Source organism: Apium graveolens, chromosome 1 (genome assembly GCF_009905375.1).
Source record: "Apium graveolens cultivar Ventura chromosome 1, ASM990537v1, whole genome shotgun sequence".
Classification (NCBI taxonomy): domain Eukaryota; kingdom Viridiplantae; phylum Streptophyta; class Magnoliopsida; order Apiales; family Apiaceae; genus Apium; species Apium graveolens.
Genome location: NC_133647.1, coordinates 69,347,740 through 69,368,785, shown reverse-complemented (window position 1 = coordinate 69,368,785; position 21,046 = coordinate 69,347,740). Strand labels below are relative to the sequence as shown.

General features: G+C 35.2%; 1 protein-coding gene across 2 annotated transcripts; it reads left to right on the top strand.

The window, feature by feature from the left end:
* Nucleotides 1-16,607: 16,607 nt before the first annotated feature.
* On the top strand, nucleotides 16,608-18,948 carry LOC141664198 (histidine-containing phosphotransfer protein 1-like). 2 transcript variants are annotated; one of them, XM_074470104.1, is made up of 6 exons: nucleotides 16,608-16,840; nucleotides 17,024-17,154; nucleotides 17,281-17,349; nucleotides 18,092-18,163; nucleotides 18,473-18,545; nucleotides 18,643-18,948. In XM_074470104.1, the coding sequence occupies exons 1-6, from the start codon at nucleotides 16,706-16,708 to the stop codon at nucleotides 18,688-18,690; spliced, it is 528 nt and encodes a 175-aa protein (XP_074326205.1). In that variant the 5' UTR covers nucleotides 16,608-16,705; the 3' UTR covers nucleotides 18,691-18,948. The 2 variants fall into 2 exon arrangements, with proteins under 2 accessions (XP_074326205.1, XP_074326216.1); XM_074470115.1 differs by having other exon boundaries at nucleotides 16,611-16,768.
* Nucleotides 18,949-21,046: the final 2,098 nt, after the last annotated feature.

Sequence of the window (21,046 nt, the reverse complement as noted above, 5' to 3'; positions counted from 1 at the left end):
CTGCTGCTTTAATTAGATCCATACCATCTGCAACTGGTGGCTTGGAGACAGTAATTGAAGGTACAATTACTTTGTTGATTTGAACTTGAAGTTTCTCCCCCTCACTTGGTTCTCTCTCCCCCTTTTTGTTATCATCAAGTTGAGGGGTTAGGCCTTGTGCTTTAGCCAGTTGCATGAGAAGATTTGTCTGAGTTTGTTGATTTTGAAGAAGGGTAGCCACTGAATTCTCAATAACTTGAACTCTATCTTCCAGCTTGGCCAGCTTCTTTTCAGAATCTGATTCTCTCCTCAATCTTAGTAATAGGTCCTGCATGGTACCATATGGCATGACTGAATCCAGCTTCTCAGAATTGTAGGTCTTCAAGTCAGCTATATCCTTTTTGAGTTCATCCACACTCAGATTCTGTCTTAATTGCTGAATCTTCATGAGATGTAGAGAGTCTAAGTGAGCTTGAAGAATAGCCTTGGTACCAGCACCTGAAGTTTCCTGAAGGGCCTTTTGAATAGCCATGACCTGTTTAACCAAAGATACACCAAATTGTCCTGGTGTAGATTCCTTTGTCCATACCCATTCAGGTAAATTTGGAACAGAACTCGGGCCTTCATCTCCCCCTAAGTTCATGCTTCCATCCAAAGAAATAGAGTCATCATCATTAGAATTTACTCCAAATTCTTCAGATGGCTCATCATCTATAGGAGGCATTAAATTGACAGCAGCTTTATCCCTTTTCAGAGATTCTGAAGTATGCACCAAATTTAATGTCTTTTCTGCCTCCTCATTACCCTGAGTAGCCAACAATTGATAGGCTGACACAGGATGAGTAAAAGTGTCAGCATCCAAGGAAATGTTATTAATTACAGCCTTGTAATGTTGATGAAATTATCTTTCCTTTTCAGCATCATCCACAATCATTGACTCATGAGCAATGGCTGTATCCACCCTTATTACTTCTGTACCTGATTTTCTCTCAAAATCTCTCTTTTGTTACATCAGGGTCTCACCCTGGCTCCCCACCCTCACACCCTCACCTTCACCTACTAAGGTGGGACTCCTCTCACTCACTTTTGCCAATCCTGAATAAATGAATTGCTGACTTTCACTCGTTTCCTCTCCTTTTGCCTGAGAGCAACCCAGCCTCTCACTCAATACACTCTCCTCTCTCAGTCCTAAGAGCGACTGTACAACCACTAAATCTTCTGCACTTGAAATAATTGAAGTTTAAAGTTGTGCAGAGATACTCGACGGATAAGTGATATCCGTCGAGTGAGTGGTAATGTTATCCGACGGATAACTGTTGTTAGGCTAATCCGTCAGGATACAATCACTACTCGACTGGATGAGCAATATCCATCGAGAGAGTAGAAATGAATGAGGTGGGAAGAGAAACTATTGTTGACTCTGTGTTGATTGATGATATTTGGGGCACATATGTCACAATAGAATCTGAAAGAATTGGCAAGTGAGCCAACAAATCATCTAAAAGATGATGCTCACTTGTACTAGATTTTGGCTTCCCCAGCAGAGTTAAAGAAGGGGAATCAGGAATTGAAGTGTTTATCATATGCACTTCCAGAGAGTTTGTTGGTGAGTATGGTGTTTCAGATGCTTCTATTATTAGATATTTTAGCTGTGACTCACATTTATTGGAGCCACATCAACCTGAATTTGAGAGAGTGCAGGGACTGTGTCTTCAGCACCAGTTTGCACTGTGTATGTGCCCTGTGCATCCCCAAAGGTCTTAGATTTCTTCTTTCTTGTGTAAGTTTGGGGTGAGCTTGTGTCCCTAACCCTTTTGGCCTGTGCTCTTGGCTGAGAGCTTTGTTCAATAACTGCATCCTTTTGGGAGGATGTAGCTAGAAGTGAGCTTTTATCCTTTTTAAGCACTGCAGTTTATTGGGAAACTACAGTGTGGCTAGGCTGGGATTCACTCAACTCTCCATCCTTATTCTTGAGGTTTCTTTGATGTTCACCCCTTCCCTCACCTGACTTTCCCTCCTTCACACTCCCCTCTTTTGCTTTTGTGGATTTTACAACTGGTATCTTTTGAGAGATACTAGAGGGGGTTTTCTTTGATTTAGATTTGGAAATTGTAGAGGGTTTGGAGGCTTTTGTAGGCTTTTGTAGGCAACTATTTGGTCATTGGTACAGTTGTCATAGCTACTCCTGAAATCAAAGAAATAGTGGAGGTTGGAATAGTTGTAGGGATGGATGAACTTACCTCACTTACCTGAGGTGCCTGCATTACAGGAAAATAGAACATTGGCACATCCCTGTGATGGTTGGCTCTATTCAAATCTGCAATGAGTCTTCTCTCTTGAACCCAACAAGCCAGTTTGTTGTTTGGGTTCTCAAGTACAATCTCTTGACATAGATGGTTAGCCAATAACATGAAAAATCTAGCATAATACACATTCTTTCCTCTTTTAGCTAACTCACCTAGTTTAAAACCTAACTCAATCAAGACAAGGTCACTGAAATTATAAAATTTATCTGTAACTAGCATGTATAGCATGTTAAGCATGGAAATATTCACGGAATCAAAATTACTGACTTTTCCAGAGAAAACTTTAGTAACCACATCACACAAGAAACTCCACTCCTTCCTAAGACCCAATCTCCTAATATCACTCAGTTTAGTAGTAGGAAGTGTATAATGCATGGAATTAAGCATATTGATAATATCAGTGTCATTGTGTGATGAAGTCACATTATTATCAGGAATTTTGAAACATGCTTTTATCACATCACTATTGATACATGACTCATTACTTTGATGGTTAGAGTGATGGTCTTGTCAGCAGAGTTGTAGATAGCAGTGGTCCACATCTCTTCAACAACTTCACAGAAGATTGTGGGTGATTCCAGCATGGCATAATTTATCTTGCAATTCTTCACAAAGTCCATCATCTTGTGATAGTCCTCTGATTGCTGAATACCCTTATTGACCAAAGCAGTGAAGTTGTTTTTCTCATAAATGAACCCATTTTGAGACATAATCTTTACTACAGGTGCCATTGTTAAAGAATGAAAGCTTGAAGAGAAAGAAAATATTTGCTTGAGAGAGAATGAAATAAAAGCAGTTGAATTTGAGAATGATAAAAGAAAATAATTGGAATGAAATAAGCTTTTATACTATCTCAAAAATAACTAACAAAGATAATAAAGAAAAGTAAATTAACCAATAGAAATTGCCTAAAATAGTCGTTTAAAAGTAAACTGTAAAAAATTCCACCCATTATCCGTCATGTAATGCTTACAAACTGTAAGTATACTCGATGGATAATGTTCAAGGAATTAACGACTGAGATTTATACAATTCGACGGATGAGGATAAACTGATATCCGTCGAGACATAAAGTATTCCAGAAAAATAATTGACTTTTATTAGCAAGTAGTATATCGACGGATGACTAAACTCGATGGATAAGGGTCATTCGTCGAGATATAAATCTTGACTTAGCCAAAATTTCATCCAAGACTTAAAAATCAACTAGATTTCTAGCTACATTACAACTTGCAAAATAACTCAGATAAATTTAAGAGTAATTAAGCATACCTAACTCACTTACCAACCTTGAAAAGGTGGATTCATCCAGTGGCTTGGTAAAGATATCTGCAAGTTGCTTCTCACTTGGAAAAAAATGTAACTCCACAGTACCATTCATTACATGTTCCCTTATGAAATAGTACTTGATGTCTATGTGCTTTATCCTTGAATGTTGCACTGGATTTTCAGTGATGGCAATTGCACTTGTGTTATCACAAAAAATAGGAATCCTTTCAACTTGCAAACCATAGTCCAGCAATTGATTTTTCATCCATAAAATCTGTGCACAGCAACTGCCAGCAGCAATATATTCAGCTTCAGCTGTAGAAGTAAAAACTGAATTTTGCTTTTTACTGAACCAGGACACAAGCTTGTTTCCTAGAAATTGACAGGTTCCTGTTGTGCTCTTTCTATCAATTCTACAACCTGCATAATCTGCATCTGAATAACCTGTTAGATCAAAGCCAGAATCTCTAGGGTACCAAATGCCAAGTTTTGGTGTTCCCTTGAGATATCTGAAAATTCTTTTAATAGCTATCAAGTGAGATTCTCTAGGATCAGCCTGAAATCTAGCACATAAACATGTAGCAAACATTATATCTCGCCTACTAGCTGTTAAGTACAGAAGTGAGCCAACCATGCCTCTATAACTTGAAATATCCACAGACTTTTCAGTAGTATTTAGTTCAAGCTTAGTTGTAGTGGCCATGGGAGTTTTTGTAGATGTGCAATCCATTAGATCAAACTTCTTTAAAAGATCAAAAATATATTTAGTTTGACTAATGAATATTCCATCACTAACTTGCTTAACTTGCAAACCAAGAAAGTAAGTTAGTTCTCCCATCATACTCATTTCATACTTACTTTGCATCAATTTGGCAAACTTTTTGCAAAGTTTCTCATCTGTAGAGCCAAAAATAATATCATCTACATAAATTTGAACAAGTATACTAGAGCCATTAACATTTCTGAAAAATAAAGTTTTATCTACAGTACCTCTTGTGAAATGATTTTCCAAAAGAAACTTTGATAAAGTGTCATACTAGGCTCTAGGTGCTTGCTTCAAGTCCATAAAGTGCTTTCAGTAGATAATAGATATAATCTGGAAAATTTGGATCATCAAAACTAGGAGGTTGACTAACATACACTTCTTCCTCCGAATCTCCATTGAGAAAGGCACTTTTGACATCCATTTGATAGACCTTGAAATTGGCATGGGCTGCATAGGCTAAGAAGATTCTGATGGCTTCAAGTCTTGCAACAGGAGTAAAAGTTTTATCAAAATCTATTCCTTCTTGCTGACAATAACCCTTAGCAACCAATCTAGCTTTATTCCCGATTACTATGCCATTTTCATCCATCTTGTTTCTGAATACCCACTTGGTGTCTATTGGATTCTTTCCTTTAGGCTTGGGTACCAGCTTCCATACTTTATTCCTTTCAAATTGGTTTAGCTCCTCCTGCATAGCTAAGATCCAATCAGGATCCAACAAAGCTTCTTCTACCTTCTTTGGTTCTTCCTTTGATAGAAAGCTGCTGTATAGACATTCTTCCTGAGTTGCTCTTCTTGTTTGAACTCTAGAAGAAACATCACCAATGATAAGCTCAAAGGGGTGATCTTTTGTCCATTTCCTTTGCTGAGGTAGATTAGCTCTAGATGAAGAGACCTCATGATTGTCTTGATGTGTGATTGAGTTTTGATTGCTAGAAACTCCCCCTGAGTTTGTGGATCTTTGATTTGAGAAAGGAGAATTTTCTGTAGGTGATCTGTCTTGACCTCCTGCTCCTTTTGATAACCCGACGGATGGTGAATTTTGAGTATCGACGGATGAGGCAGGTTGTCTTCCGACGGATAACACAGATTGCCTTCCAACGGATGAAGTATTATGCAACTCGACGGATGTTGAGTTTTGTGCTTCATTGGTAGTAGATTTGTCTGCATTATCCTTAGACACTGTTTCTTGATCACTCTCATCATCACTGTCATCACTAACCATCTCAACATTGTCGAATTTGAGGCTCTCATGGTAATCTCCATCTTCCAGTCCTTCAATCATTTTATCATCAAACACAACATGTATAGATTCCAAAACAATGTTGGTTCTTCGATTGTAGACTCTATATGCTTTACCAACAGCATATCCAACAAAAATTCTTTCATCTGCTTTAGCATCAAACTTCCCATTTTAATCAGTTTGATTTCTCAGGATATAACATTTGCAGCCAAAGACATTAAGAAAGTTTAGAGTTGGCTTCTTGTTCTTGAACAATTGATAGGGAGTCATGCATCTTGCTTGATTAATCAGAGAAATGTTCTGAGTGTAGCATGCAGTATTTACAGCTTTAGCCCAGAAATATGTTGGTAGTTTAGATTCTTCAAGCATTGTCCTTGCAGCTTCAATAAGTGATCTGTTCTTCCTTTCTATTACTCCATTCTGTTGCGGAGTCCTTGCTGCTGAAAACTCATGCAGTATCCCATTTTTTTCACAAAATGCTCTCATGACAGAATTCTTAAACTCAGTTCCATTGTCACTCCTTATTCTTCTAACTTTGAAATCAGGATGATTGTTGACTTGCCTTATGTGATTGATGATGATTTCACTAGCCTCATCTTTAGACTTTAGAAAATATGTCCAGGAGAACTTTGAGAAATCATCTACAATTACTAGGAAAAATATTTTCCTAGAGATGGACAATACATTGACTGGTCTAAACAAATCCATGTGAAGCAGTTGTAAAGGCTCTTCAATTGCTGAATCAAGTTTCTTCTTGAATGATGCTTTGATCTGCTTCCCTTTTTGGCAGGCATCACACAGTCCATCCTTTGAAAACTCCACTAGAGGAATACCTCTTACCAATTCTTTCTTTACCAGCTCATTCATGGTCTTGAAGTTTAAATGAGATAGCTTCTTGTGCCATGGCCAACTTTCATCCTGACTTGCTTTACTAAGAAGACAAGTTACAGATTCTGCTTTAGTTGAGTTGAAATCAGCTAGGTACACATTTCCTCTTCTCACACTAGTGAGAACCACTTTGTCGCTTTGATTATTAGTCACAACACAGGCTTCTTTGTTGAAGGATACTGAATTGCCTTTATCACAAAGCTGGCTGATACTCAACAGATTGTGTTTGAGACCATCCACTAAGGCAACCTCCTCAATAATGACATTGTCTTTTGAAATCAAGTCATATCCCACAGTATAACCCTTGCTGTCATCTCCAAAAGTAATACTTGGGCCAGCTCTCTCCATAAACTCTGTGAGCAGGGTAGAATCACCAGTCATGTGTCTTGAACAACCACTGTCCAAGTACCAAAGATTCCTTCTGTTTCCCTGCACACATCATAATCAAATCAAGTTGATTTTGGTACCCAAGTTTCCTTGGGTCCTGCCTTGTTAGCTTTCTTCTTCTGTTTCTTAGGTCTTAACTCATTTGACTTAGGAATTTCAGATTCTTCCTTAGTCATTTGGGTTGGGCCTTTGAAACCATTTAATGCAACAGAATTATCATGCATATTATGGCTAATAGGAAATGGCATGTTTGGTGTAAACATGTTATTCCAGTAAGGCATGCTAAATGGCATTTGAGGCATACTGTATGCAGCATAATATGGATTAGATATAAATGGCATATTAGCAAACTGTGCATTCATGTTCTGTGCAGGCATAGCATTAACAGGAATGGGAGGCATTGCATTCATGTTAGGAAATTGAGACTGAACAGACATGGGAGTAGGCATGGCAGATTTGCAATTAACAGACAAATGATTTACACTATCACACTTGACACAGATTTTTCTAGGAGCATATTTATCAGGTGTGTAGTTATTGTGTTTGTAAATCCCTACTTTACCATTCCTGTTGTTTTTCCTTTTAGTCTCTGTTTTTATCTCAATTTTCTCAAGTCTGTCACTTAGCTGTTTGACAGTCATGTGACCAACATTACCCCTTTTTCCTTTCTTAACTTGACTTGACTCTCCTGAAATAAAGTTCTTGGAAACAGACCCTATACTTCTCATTTAGCTTGATTAGTTTGGCTTTGCTAATGGGTTTGCTCACAGCCGACGGATGAGGATTTTCATCTTTCGACGGATAACACTTTTTCTTATCCGACGGATAGTCCTCATCATCCGTCGAGTCTACATCTGTCAGCAAACCATCTACCAAATTAGGTTCTAGTTTCTCTTTATTCTTTTTCCAGGCTTCATCACAAAAAGACTCAATTCCTTGAACTTTAGTGATTTGAGCATGGACATCCCTGGATGTTTTCCATGCTTTAATCACCTCTTGTTCAAGCTCGAGCTGCTTCTTTAAAATCTCTTCCTTTTTCAAGGACTCAGTTAATTCCTCCTTGGCAATCTTACACTCAATCCTTAGTTTCATAAAATCAACAAATTGAGACTCAAGCACATTATTCCTCTCACTTATAAACAAGTTGTTTTCTTTGATTTTAGCATTTTCTTTAGTAAGAGACTTAAGTGTAACACACAAATGATATAATTCTGTAGACATGTCATTTATGGCATCATTACACTCAGCTTTAGATAAATATGCAAGGTTTGTAGTAATTACCTGATTGCTTGAGGAACTTGTCTCTGTTTCATCAGACTTGGTCATTATGGCTAGATTGACATAGCTGACATCTTCATTTTCATCCAAACCATCTGCTGCCCAGTCATTCTCTTGTGTAATAAAAGCCCTTTCCTTTTGTTTGAGTAGATCAAAGTATTTTTGCTTATAATCCACAGACTCAAACCTTTTCTTACTGGAATCTGACTTTCTACACTCATTTGCAAAATGCCCTGCCAAGCCACATTTGAAACATTTGAATTTTGACTTATCCACCATGTTTCTATTTGGCTTGGATGCTCCAAAATTCTTCTTAAAATTGAGCTTGGCAAATCTCCTGGAAAGAAATGCTAGGTGCTCATCAATTTCCTCCATGTCATCTTGACTCAATGAATCTTCACTTTCTACTACAATCCCTTTGCCCTTGCTTTCACAGACCTTGGAAGTTGACTCAACAGCTTCCATCTTCACTTCCTTCTCCTTTTCCAAATCAGCAACTAGTGCAATGGATCCTCCTTTCTTCTTTCCTCTCTCCATCCTTTCATCCTGCTCTATCTCAAGCTCATAGGTCTTCAGGATGCCATACAGTCTCTCCAAAGTAAACTCTTTATAATCTTATGAGTTTCTTAATGAGACTGTCATTGGTTTCCATTCCTTTGGAAGAGATCTAAGGAATTTCAGATTAGAGTCTTTAGTCTGATAGACTCTTCCATGCAACTTAAGAGCATTTAGTAGTTTTTGGAATCTACTAAAAATGTCAGTGAGTGACTCACTTTCCTCATTGTGAAAATGCTCATATTGCTGAATCAAGAGCTGTATTTTATTTTCTCTAACTTGCTCGGTGCCATCACAGATTATCTGTATAGTATCCCAGACTTCCTTGGCATTTTTACAGTTAATAAAGTTGTCAAACATGTCTGCATCAACTCCATTGAACATAATGTTCATGGCCTTTTTATCCTTCCTAACTTGTTCAATGTCAGGATCAGATCATTCGTGCCTTGGCTTGGGAACTGATGGCTCGTTTCCTGTTGCAGCTCTCATTGGAATATGAGGACCTCTTTCTATGCAGTCCATATAGGCCTCATCTTGAGAAAGCATATGAAGATGCATCTTTACCTTCCAATGATGGTAATTATCTTTATCTAGAAAAGGAATCTTGACTCCAACGTCTTTCTTGTTCATCTTGCTGAACTGTTTTGATCTTTAAACTCTTTGTAGATTAAGAGCTTGCTCTGATACCAATTGTTAGTCCCTTAACAATATAGTAAGAATTACAGAAGGGGGGTTGAATGGAATTCTTGAACCTTTTTCTCAAAATAAAAATGTTCAACTCGAATATAGATATAAGTGTTTTGATTAGCACAATGCAGAATGGAAACTTAATTGAATCAAAACATAAGTAATTAAAAACAAGAGTCTTTAAAAACTTTCTGGTGGATTTAAACAATTCCACCAGAGATATATATTATATATCGAGAGGACTCTGTCTGCAAGAATGCTCACATCTGCTTACAAATCGAACTACTGAGAATATAGGGAAATGCTAAGGATTTTGCTTACAAAGATTTCTCTCTTTTTGTATCTCTGTTCTTTATTTGCTACGTTCTTGGTTTATATATTACCAAGATTATAAAGTCAAAAAGACTAAATAAACATAAAAACTATCAGTCTTAAGCTTTGCTACTTTTCATCCTCTATTACCCAGTTAATGGGCTTCCACAGTAGATTTGTATACATCTCGACGGTTGTGCTTAGTATTCACTGTTCAACTGCTGTTTGAATTCTTTATATGATCATCTGTTGGACTGTATGAATATCCGTTGGATATATAATCATCCGTCGACTTTCAGAACATCCGTTGATGGCTTCATTGATGATCCATCGACTGCTATATTAAACATCCGTTGATAGTCATTTAATCATCCGTCGATGGCTTTGTTAATCATCCGTCGGTAGCTATTTTGGCACTTGACTTCATTTCACTTATGCAGAATTACAAGACATCATTTATATACAATTAATCAACCTATTCTGCATATCTAGTTAAAGTCAACATGACTTATAGGCTACTACAGAATCTATACAAAGATGTATACAGAACTGTGCTACAGACTTATTATTACATAAGCTACTCACTCGATGGATAATAAGTTAACATCCGTCGGGACTATAATGAGTTATCCGTCGGGACTATAATTCTTATCCGTCGAGTGCTACATTATTTCACTAAGTAAAATCTACTTAGATGTTTTGTTTATGAAATCATCAAGTACACAACATATGCACAACACATAGCAAAGTACTGAATGAGGTTAAAAATTGATCTGAATTCTGGATTCAAGAAAAGCAATCCATTGCTCCTTTCATGTTACCATTTCACTTCCAATCCATTGCTCAAGAAAAAAAGTGTCTTCATTTTCAACAGCTCACAACTCACATCATGAATTTCATTTCACCCAAATAAAAGTTGTAGCCTGTAGTTTTTTGTTGGCTAAGAATGTACAGTATAATTGTTTATTATATTCACTTTTAATTTTAATTTTGTTGATTGCTAGATTACAAATTGTTATTTGGATTTGGTTTTATGAATAATTTAGTGTTTGATACTATAATTGTTTGTGTGGTTAGATACGAGATTTCGGAAATTTCTTTTGTGCTGAATGTATATCGAAATCATTTTGATTTCTAGGTGATAGTATGTATGAATAGCACTCTGACTAATTCATATTGGTACCACAACTGTGTTTTTGTATATATAGGTGTTTGAATGATGAATAAAGCTTAAATTTCCACTAACAATACTAAAGCTATTTGGGGTTCACCTCCCATCTCAGGTCAATGAGGAGGAATGGCTTCTACTTTAAGCAGCGAAGGCAGTTTAAATTTTGATAGTGCTGACAACAGTCTTGACTTGGGTTGGATAGGTTTTGCCAGGAACACAAGCAGCAATATTGCTCCAACATCTTCTATGTATGCATCTCCAAAGCTTGATGGTTTTGGCCTATTTAATAACGAACTCAACAATGACGTATTCGATGTTACCCCTAGAGATGTTGTGCATTGTGCTGAAGGATATAATGTTAATAATAAATCAACAAGAGGTATTTTCCTTTTCTTTCTTTCTTCATTCTTCTTTTCCATTCCCTTGCAATTTCAGAAATTTTAACGTACAAAGATCTAAATTTTAAGGAAAATGATTTTGCTTTGTGTTTATTGTAATCGAGTTTTTGTAGCTTTGAATGATTGCGGAAATATTGAAATTTGATGAATGTGGTGTGTAGAAGGAAGATATTTAGCTTGCGGTAACTGTGATTGCAAAAAGATGGAGTTTGATGAGTGTAGCTATTTAGCCTGCGGTAATTGTGGCTGAGAAAGACGGAATTTGATGAATGTAGTATATGGTAGGAAGATGTCTAGCTTGCGGTAATTGTGATATTTATGTTAGTGGTTTGAATTTTATGGAATGATTTAGTGGAAGCATTTTACGTTTATTAGGAGTTAATGTGTAATGGAATTGAATTCAGTGTTGTTGTTATTACATTATTAAGTTTTTTTTTAAAATCAATTTTGTAGCTGTGTTGTTAAGCACATGGTGGAGAATAGTTTCCGGCATATTCTGTGGTAGGTGTTAATCAGTGCTATAGAATTATGTTGGATTTGTAAGAGTTGAATATTCAAGATTTACTTTCTCTTCTTTTGTTATTTTATTTTCTTTATATACATTATACTGTGATTTATCTTTTGGTTTTTTAGTTTGTACATGAATTGTGACTCAAGTGTGTGTATGTTAGACAGTTGAGATTTGTGAGATTCTTGCGCTGTTTATGGAAATTCAGACCCTGGGTGATAGAAGATGAGGATGATGATAGTGATGATTCAAGCAATGATCGACTGATCAAGTTATCCTCAGTAAAGAAGCTATGTATAAGGTGACCTTTTAATCCTTCATAGTTAGATTCTTATGGCTTATACCCTAATGATTCCTTTAAATGGTTTATATCTGAATGATTCCTTTATTTACTAGGTTACAAATCCAATATTTTTTAAACCATAATGTATTTGATAAGTGGTGTTGGGCATAGCAAGTTTGCTTTCTTATATCAGTATTTTAAATAGTTTTCTGATTTTAAATTTGAAAACTATTTAGGCAAATAACACGGGAACAACATCAAGCAAAAAGAAAATGAAAGCTAAATTGCAGCGTGTCAGTGGTAGCATGAAAAAGCAGCAGCGCCAGTCTTCGAAAAAGAAAACTACCTTGAGTTCATATTCACCTCTTAACCATTTAAATGATGCTCATGTAAATAATATTAACCTGAGGTTTTGGAGATTACTGATGGTCAGGCTGTTTAGAAGAGTGATATAACTGTTCATACTTATATTTTCTCTACAGGGATATAAGAGTGATAATATTAACCATAATGTATTGTCATAGTAAGAACATTAGATAAAAGTCCGTTCAACATCAAACACCACTAAAACTTACAAAAAGTCCGGGAAGTATGACGAGAACATACAGTAGATATCTCCTTCAAAATTATGCAGCTATTCTATAGCATTATTTCGTACTTAATTTTCTTGATCTTAAGTAAGCTCTAGTTAGTTAAAGTGAAAGCATTTCTCAGTATTAAATTTAGAAAATATGCCACTAAAGATTTAAATTGATCTTAATATTTCATAGGTTCTGGCTCACGTCACTATTTTCCAACTAGAGTTTCTTACCTCTTCTACTTAATATTTTCTTTGGTTTAAATTACAATTTAATTAACAAACAATAGGGTAAATAATATTTGGGACTTTTGCAGTTGTCTAAAGCCTGGCCACATTAAACGGAGGTCCTAAACATTAGGACGGACGCTGAAGCAGGAGATTGAAGTGATGACCTTTTGCCCACTTTGTAGAGATATTTATTTACAAATCATCCATATCTATTGTCATATATGTCTAAAGTAAATCATCCATATCAAAGTTTTCTACTGTGTACTCTGTATTTGATCTCTTAGTTTCAGTTTTATCTCTTTGGGGTTTCAATAGGTGTGTGTGCTTTCCTTTTCTTCTGCATGTATTTGAATAATTGTAGCACTTAGATATCAAATTTTGGAGCTAGCCTTTCATACTCCTTACCTTTTTTCGATGATGCATAATCTGTATATTCCAAATATAAGGACAGTGGTGGTCGTAGGACTACCTCCTATTGGATGTGCTCCTTACTAATTCTGCCAGTATCGTAGTACAACAAATACGCATTAGCCATTCGTTCCTTGCAATGTTACGAAAGAGTCAAATATATTTTGTTTATTGTATGTCGCAATTATGTAACTCCATCAATTTAACTCTTTTGCATTTCTTTTGCGTCTTTTTAAAAACAAGAACAATACGCTTCCAAACTTTTGAATTTGGAGAACCGATTATATATAATCAGTAGATTGTCCTCTTAATATATTAAAAAATGAACGACCCGCGAAGCGGGCATGCATGCTATATATATTAACATTCAATCGAAAAACCAATGAATATATATAACCCAAAAAGTTAAGGTTTTATTATTATTAAGATTTAGACATCTGAATATTGTTGGCCTAAATTTATAGTTGCACTTTTGAATTTAATAAATTGCAAAACAGTAATACACTATTGCTAGCCAATTTTGTACCTGAATCACTCCAACTTTAGGCCGATCAACCACTATGGGAGATGGCATAAAGGGGAACAGGACAATGGCATATTGTTTGTAACATTTGGACTAAAATCGAGCTAATTAATTCTTCTACTAATTATGGAAAGTGTAATCATCCTAAACTGTTATATTTGACAAGTGTAACCATGTATACGTATAATAATAATATAACAGTATGTGTAATTGCATAAATAATTGTAAAATTTATTATATCTCTGGCAATTAGATCACACATTTCTATTTTAACAAAATAACTTATGATTATGCCTGAAAAATTTTATTACGTAATTTCTAGGATTCGAATTTTAGGCATTTCGTCTTACAACTAACTTGACAAACCCACCCATTTTATTTCGCACTTATGAAGATCTTAATTAAAATTAAATATAACCATACAAATTGTTATGGCTGTAATATATTGTAATATATGGATTCATGTCTTTTCTTTCATAATGATGTCAAAATTTTGTCAGTTTTTAAATATAGTGTTATATAATATACATGTTCCTTCGCCAATTTTTACATATTTTTTCACCAAAAATATCTAACAGGGTATCACATGCAATGGTCCGTCTGTTCGTTCACCAAAACATGGTATCTAACAGGCGTGTCTCTTCAACGAATGGTTAGTTAGCAGATGAAAACGTTTCAACCAATCAGTATTAATTATAATAAATAATTATATACATAATAATAACTTTGATTTAAATACATAATTGTGAGTTTAATTCAATAAAAAATATAAATTTTGATTTTTACAAAAAACATAGATTACATTATTTTTGAATCACAAATGATGGTTCCAGTTATGTCAAAAAAATAGTATGTCAATCAATTGCATCTATCCAGAGATTAATATGCGATTAAAATTCTATATAGATTTTTAAAATGAAACATTAATTGTACTTCATTACATAAATATTGGATACAGAAAAGGGAAATTATTTTGACACTGTAATCATGTAGTTTGGTTATTGTAACGTAAGTACATTATGTAAATTATGAAGACTTATTATAAAATGAATCACATAATTCCTATAACAGTAAACAAAAGTGCTATTAAACAATTATCTTCAACTTAAAAATTTCAATTTCTTTCCAAACCAATACATTGTTTAAGAACTACGTATAGTAATAAACAATTATTATTCGCAGCTACGTTGTTCATAGTTTTTTAACATTGCTAAAGAGTAATGAAATCTGAATATTAAGATTGGAAAATGTGTTATTTAACAACCTATAGAAGTTAAAAATAGTTAATTTGCAAATAACCTAATAAATATAATCAAGCAACATACATAGTTTTTAAATTACATTAATCATTGGTTTAAAATAAATGAACTTGAACTATACAACGAAAAAGAACTTCCAAATGTCCATTGTATTTAAAAATTCAGATATGTATTTATTCACTTAAATGAAACTAGATTAAAAATGCACTATTTACTCACATGTACATATTAACTCCTATACAAAAGGTTGTGCAACCTTTATTCTTCAAATTAACGCACTAACCAAAAAAATGTTGTAACAACAAATGCTACAATCAGTAATGACATCCGAATATTAAGATTGGTATTTTGCTCTTAAGAAACTTAGGGAAGTTAAATGTAGTAAATTTATAAATTATAATTTGCTTAACATGATGAGTACACGATATTGTTATGTAATTTTAGAAAATTGGAGGTGAAAAACGTATCGATCACCTAATAAATTTTATCAAGCTACGTACATAGTTTATCATTTACCTGAATAATTGGTTTTGAATAAATAAACTTAAACTATACAACGTAAATTAAATTTGAACTATTTCTTATTTTTTTAAAAAAAGTAAATTATAGAATATATCTCCTGCAAATGATATCTCCAATATTATTAAAGCAAAAGTTGAAGATATGGAACAATTCAGTTTACGTATGACTAAAATTGAAATAAAATAATTAAACACTTTCAATATGTAGACTTATATTAAATTTAGTTGAATTTGAAAATATATTTAGTATTTGCAGAAGTTAGCTGTGTTGTACTGGAATGAGTTGATAACATAATCTTCAATCTAACTGAGTACGTGTAACAGTATTACTGAAGTGCAAGTTGGGGAGATTAGAAAGGATTCTACTTCCATATCTTTAACCACTAAACAACTATATTACAATTTTGTTTCGTGTACAAAGTTAGCCATTAACGTCAGCCACATCATACCAATGACTTACATACATGTTTGATTACCATTAAAAAGGTAGAATTATTCCTAACATAAAGAAGGTAGGTGAGGTCTTACTGAAACTCCGAGTAGAGAATGCACCCTCTCAGGTATGGATCTTTCAATCTTAAATTACATTCTGCATTCATATACCACGGACCACATTATGACATTACCACATTATATTTACCACTACTACTTTATAACTCTTAAACGTACAGTTTTTATAGCTGAGTAATCGTCAATGTTATGTTAAAATCTTCAACTGATTTCGATATCAGGTTCCACTACGGACCGAAAATAATAAATAAGAGGGAGTAATCCGGCAAAAAAAAGAAATACAAAATCGTCGCACTCAATCCTTTCTAAACGATTTTCACAAATATGTAATCTCATTCATTTAACCTTCTTCCGTTTCCTGGGCACCCTCATAAAAAAAATAACAATATGCATCCAAACTCCTAATTTTGAAAAAGTAGTTCCGTATAATTACTTGATTGTCCTCTTAACTTATTAAAAAACTAAGGCAACGCAAAGCGGGCCCATTTATTAATAAACACGGGTATGTAATGTACGTAAACAAGTCACCAAATCTTACAAAACACATACATTGCACTTGTCCGAAGAAGTGTGAGATGATAAAAGGCATAAAACCACAAACAAGCGCTTACAAAACTCCCCATTTCACAAACTCAAAACTTTAAAAATGGCTGGTCTCATTCAGTTGCAAAGACAAATAATTGACTACACTACCTCTTTATACAATGAGGTCTTTTTTTTTTTTTCCCTTTCACACCCTCCTATTTGTTTCTTGATGCTTACTGCTACAATTTTGTTTTGGGTATTTCTATTTTGTACCATATTTGCGTACTTTAATTCTTTTCCTTATGTGTGTGATTCCTTGATACTTACTGATAAAAAAGTTTTTTATAGTTGTGTTTGTGTGTTTTTTTCCTTGAAACTTACTGATTGATGTTGTTTTTGTGGGTTTTAATTGTGGGTTTTTGTTGTTTACCAAAAATAGGCAATTTTGGATGGTCAGTTCACACAGCTTCAACAGCTGCAAGATGAAAGCAACCCAGATTTTGTGGTTGAAGTTGTTTCCCTTTTCTTCCAAGATTCTCAAAGGATTCTCGATGATTTAACTGCAACATTGTGAGAATGATTAGTCTCTGACTGTTTCATATTTATAATGTGTGTGGACATTGTTGGCTGTGTGTTGTATACTGATCTGGGAAAATTGACTTTATTACCTTGTCCGGGTATTGTGAAAATTAACAGGAATCAGCAAATTGTGGATTTCAAAAAGGTTGATGCCCATGTTCATCAGCTAAAGGGTAGCAGCTCCAGGTAAATTATTTTTTTTTTAAAATTTAGATTTGGGATGTTTTTGTATTTTGTACTTTAATGGGCATACATGTTGTGGCTAAAAGTTCTCTACTTTGTCTCTCTTTTGGTCTTTTTATGTTTTTCTGATCTAAATCCACTTGTTCTATCATGATTTGAACTTGGAAGTCATTTCTGTCGGCTATAATTACCTTAAGCATGTTGCCGAATTGAGGAACCTTTTGAATGCTAAAACTTGGGCGCAGTTGAGTGCTCTTTAAATATTTCTTCAGTTGCCTCTGTACGGATCGCATTAGATAGTTTGTTAATTGATCTTGAAAATGTTGCATCTTTTGTGAGTCTCTAACTCTCTTATTGAGCAATATTTATCAAATTATACTGGGGATTGACAAGTTCTGTTAGAAATAGGCAAGTTATTAGTACTGTTTTCAAAAACACTACCATAAAAGATTTCAACTTGATGTTGTAGGCTTTCCTATTGGACATTAGCAGTAAGTAACCTTACTCTATAAAGATTTATTCAAATCTTCTTTGATTACACAAGAATTATTGAACTATAAGCATGTGCAAGCCAGCCACCACTTACTGGTCACCAATAACTTGTATTAGAGCTGCATTCAGTATTAAATTAGTGAACGTATAGTTGTCATTATTATAAAATTGAAGAAGATAGAGATTGTTCTAACTTATCCATGTTTCCCCATTTCTGTTTAACGAATGCACATCTGTCAATCTTTTTTGTCAGCATTGGAGCACAAAGAGTTCAGAGGGCATGCATCATCTTCCGTAATTATTGCGATCAACAGAATAGAGAAGGGTATGTTCAAGTTTTTGTTTGTATTATCTTCATATAATATTATTCCCTATTTGTCTTTTCAGAATTATATAAAGAGAGTTACTCACATATGCAAACACACATATGCGTGTGTGCAGCATCCGTGCACAATTACTCTCCTACATATATATATATATATATATATTGACATATATTTATTTAAATAAAGAGCTGGTCTCTTTAATACAACAAACAGAATGATTAACTAACAGAACTTTGACAGGCGTATGTCTACGACTAGAATGCTTGACATATAAGGATGCTGAAAATCTAGAACTTGTATATGTGCAGGTGTTTGAAATGCTTACAACAGGTGAAGAATGAGTACTTTTTGGTGAAGAACAAGCTTGAAACCTTGTTCAAGGTACTTTATTTGTAACTATAGAAAAAAGACTAATTTTGTGTTTATGTTATATATCATAGAAGTTGTCTTAATACATGCACTTGTTTGAAAATTGTAGCTAGAGCAACAACTTGTGGCAGCTGGTGGATCGATTCCTGTGCAGTGAAATGATAATGAAGCATTATCATTTGATGGAGCTATGTTTGTCTCATTGTGTGATTCTGCTTATGGGTTAAGTATGTTTATTCAAGGGCTTTTAATAATCTTTTGAGCTTTGAGTTTAACATTGGATTGTGATATTCCCTATGTATAAGCAGTGAAGAGAATTTCAATAAAAGCCCTCAAACTTTTAAGTTTGACCCATCGACTCAAATCTTTGTTTTACCAATGTATGCTCACATCTCTGCATCTCTTAAATTTCTTATATGTCTTGCGTCGTAAAATATTACCAAAAGTCTTCTGATCAGGAGGTATCTCCCTCACTCCATGTCTCCATTTTTGGAATGCAAGAGCTTAAATCTTGTAATTTTGATCTAGCGGTATCTTTTCTCGCTTCATTTAACGCGAAGTACGAAGGGAGATGGGAGTTCAAACCTTGTGAAAAAACAAGGATTGTGGGTTGTGTGTGTTCACAAAATGTTTCAGTTAGTATTGTCTTCTCTCAAAATTACAAAATGTGAACAATGAATTCCATTTTTAATCTGGCCTATTAACATGAAGTGTTGGCGTTAGCAGGAGATACCCTACCAGGTAATTGTCTTTGCTGCTTAGCTGAAACTCCTAATATAAAAATTATTATGCATAATATAAAAAGTAAAGCTATTAGACTATGAGAGCCTTGATCTTACATGACGAAAGACTTAATTTTGCATTCTAGGGGGTGTTTGGTTGATAGGTTAATATGTCCAGGTTAATGGAAATCAGAATTTTAAACCCAAGTGATAGTGTTTGGATAACCAATTTAGTGGTGGGGAATGAGAACTCCATTTTCTTTTAGTAGGTAAATCAAACCTATCGTACCTCCGTACCTCTTGGGTTTTCATTTCATTCCCATTCCCATTAACCCTCATTCCTATACCCTCCATTACCATTTTCAATTCTCATTCATCATAGTGCATCCAAACGCCTTATAGGATGATGAGATGAATACAATTCGACAAAATCGCCACTATTAAACTTGAAAACAGTTGTTAAACTTTGAAATCGCCCGACTCATTTATAAGGGGTTTTTTAATCATCCCATGTGGATAAACTAGAATCACACATTGATTCTATTAGTATAATCTCATATGATTAGAATATAATTTCGTTCTAAACGAAGCCATCTATATGCATAACGATACTATACAGATGCTATGTATACTTAATCCGCTGACCTGGCTGATCACTTGGGCTTAACATATATTATAAAAGAAAAGGTTGAAAATTCGGAATTGGGAACTTAAAATTAATGAAAATATTTATACAACCGATCAGAGAAGTTTAATAATAGTTGCAATTCGTACATACAGTATACATTTATGTGATTTATGTGTGTTGACGGAGGAATCTGGTAACAACAAAGATTGAGGTTTCTTGCCGGAACTAAGGTCTGTGACGGTGGTTCTTTGCCGAAAACTTAAGCGGTGTGTGGTTGATTGTGGTTGTTTTAGGCTGAGATTGATCAGAGTGAGTGGTGGCTCTCTTATCAGCTCTCAACTTCTTACCCTCTCAATGTGCCTACGTACCCTTTTTATAGGGATCAAGCCTGACGTAGTTCTCGTAGAACAAGAAGTCTAATGAGTTTAGACTTCTTACTCCTAAACCCAGTAGAAGCCCATCCGATATCCATCTTCCGCTAGCTTTAGGAATGTCCAACTACGTGGCCCAACCGCGAAGGCCCAAGGCTCGTCCGTAATCGTAGGACTTCACGAATAGTGCATCTCCCTGCGCAAGGATAACACTCCGCTACAGGTATCTCCCTTGATTTACGAACGCAGGTATAGCCACGGTTCACCCCAAGTGCCAGACGCTTCCCTGTCCCTCGAATGAGGATAACCCACCAGATAGCAGGACATGTGATCCCAAGCTCTTGGGTGCAAAGTGCAGGATGACTCCAAAGTTCTCCAACGAGGACACCCGTTGAATACAAGAACAAGAGCTCCCAAAGCACACACCAAAGTAAACCCCACATCCCCAACGAGGACACCCGCTGAATACAGGAGGAGGCCTTCAATCATCAGGCATACCCCTGGAGGCCTTCAAGCTTTTCACGGACATCCCCCTCCTTGACCGTCTCAAGGAGTGAATTCTTCAAAGAGTACCTGCAACAAATACATTAATAAAAATAACCTCCATTGCTCCTCTCCATGCAAGCTTTGTCCTGAATTCAACATCAAAAGTATATAGATCAAACACAGGACGCGTCCTAACCCATTGGGCGCGTCCTCATCCTCAAAAATCCAAACCTGCTTCCTCATCAATCGTTCCCTATAGCATCCAAAATCACAGGACACGTCCTAGAACTTAGGGCGCGTCCTTAA

Coding starts and splice junctions, on each gene's coding strand:
- LOC141664198 (XM_074470104.1), top strand. CDS start 16,706: ATGGCTGGTCTCATTCAGTTGCAAAGACAAATAATTGACTACACTACC. Junction 17,155..17,280: donor GATGATTTAACTGCAACATT/GTGAGAATGATT, acceptor GAAAATTAACAG/GAATCAGCAAATTGTGGATT. Junction 17,350..18,091: donor CTAAAGGGTAGCAGCTCCAG/GTAAATTATTTT, acceptor CTTTTTTGTCAG/CATTGGAGCACAAAGAGTTC.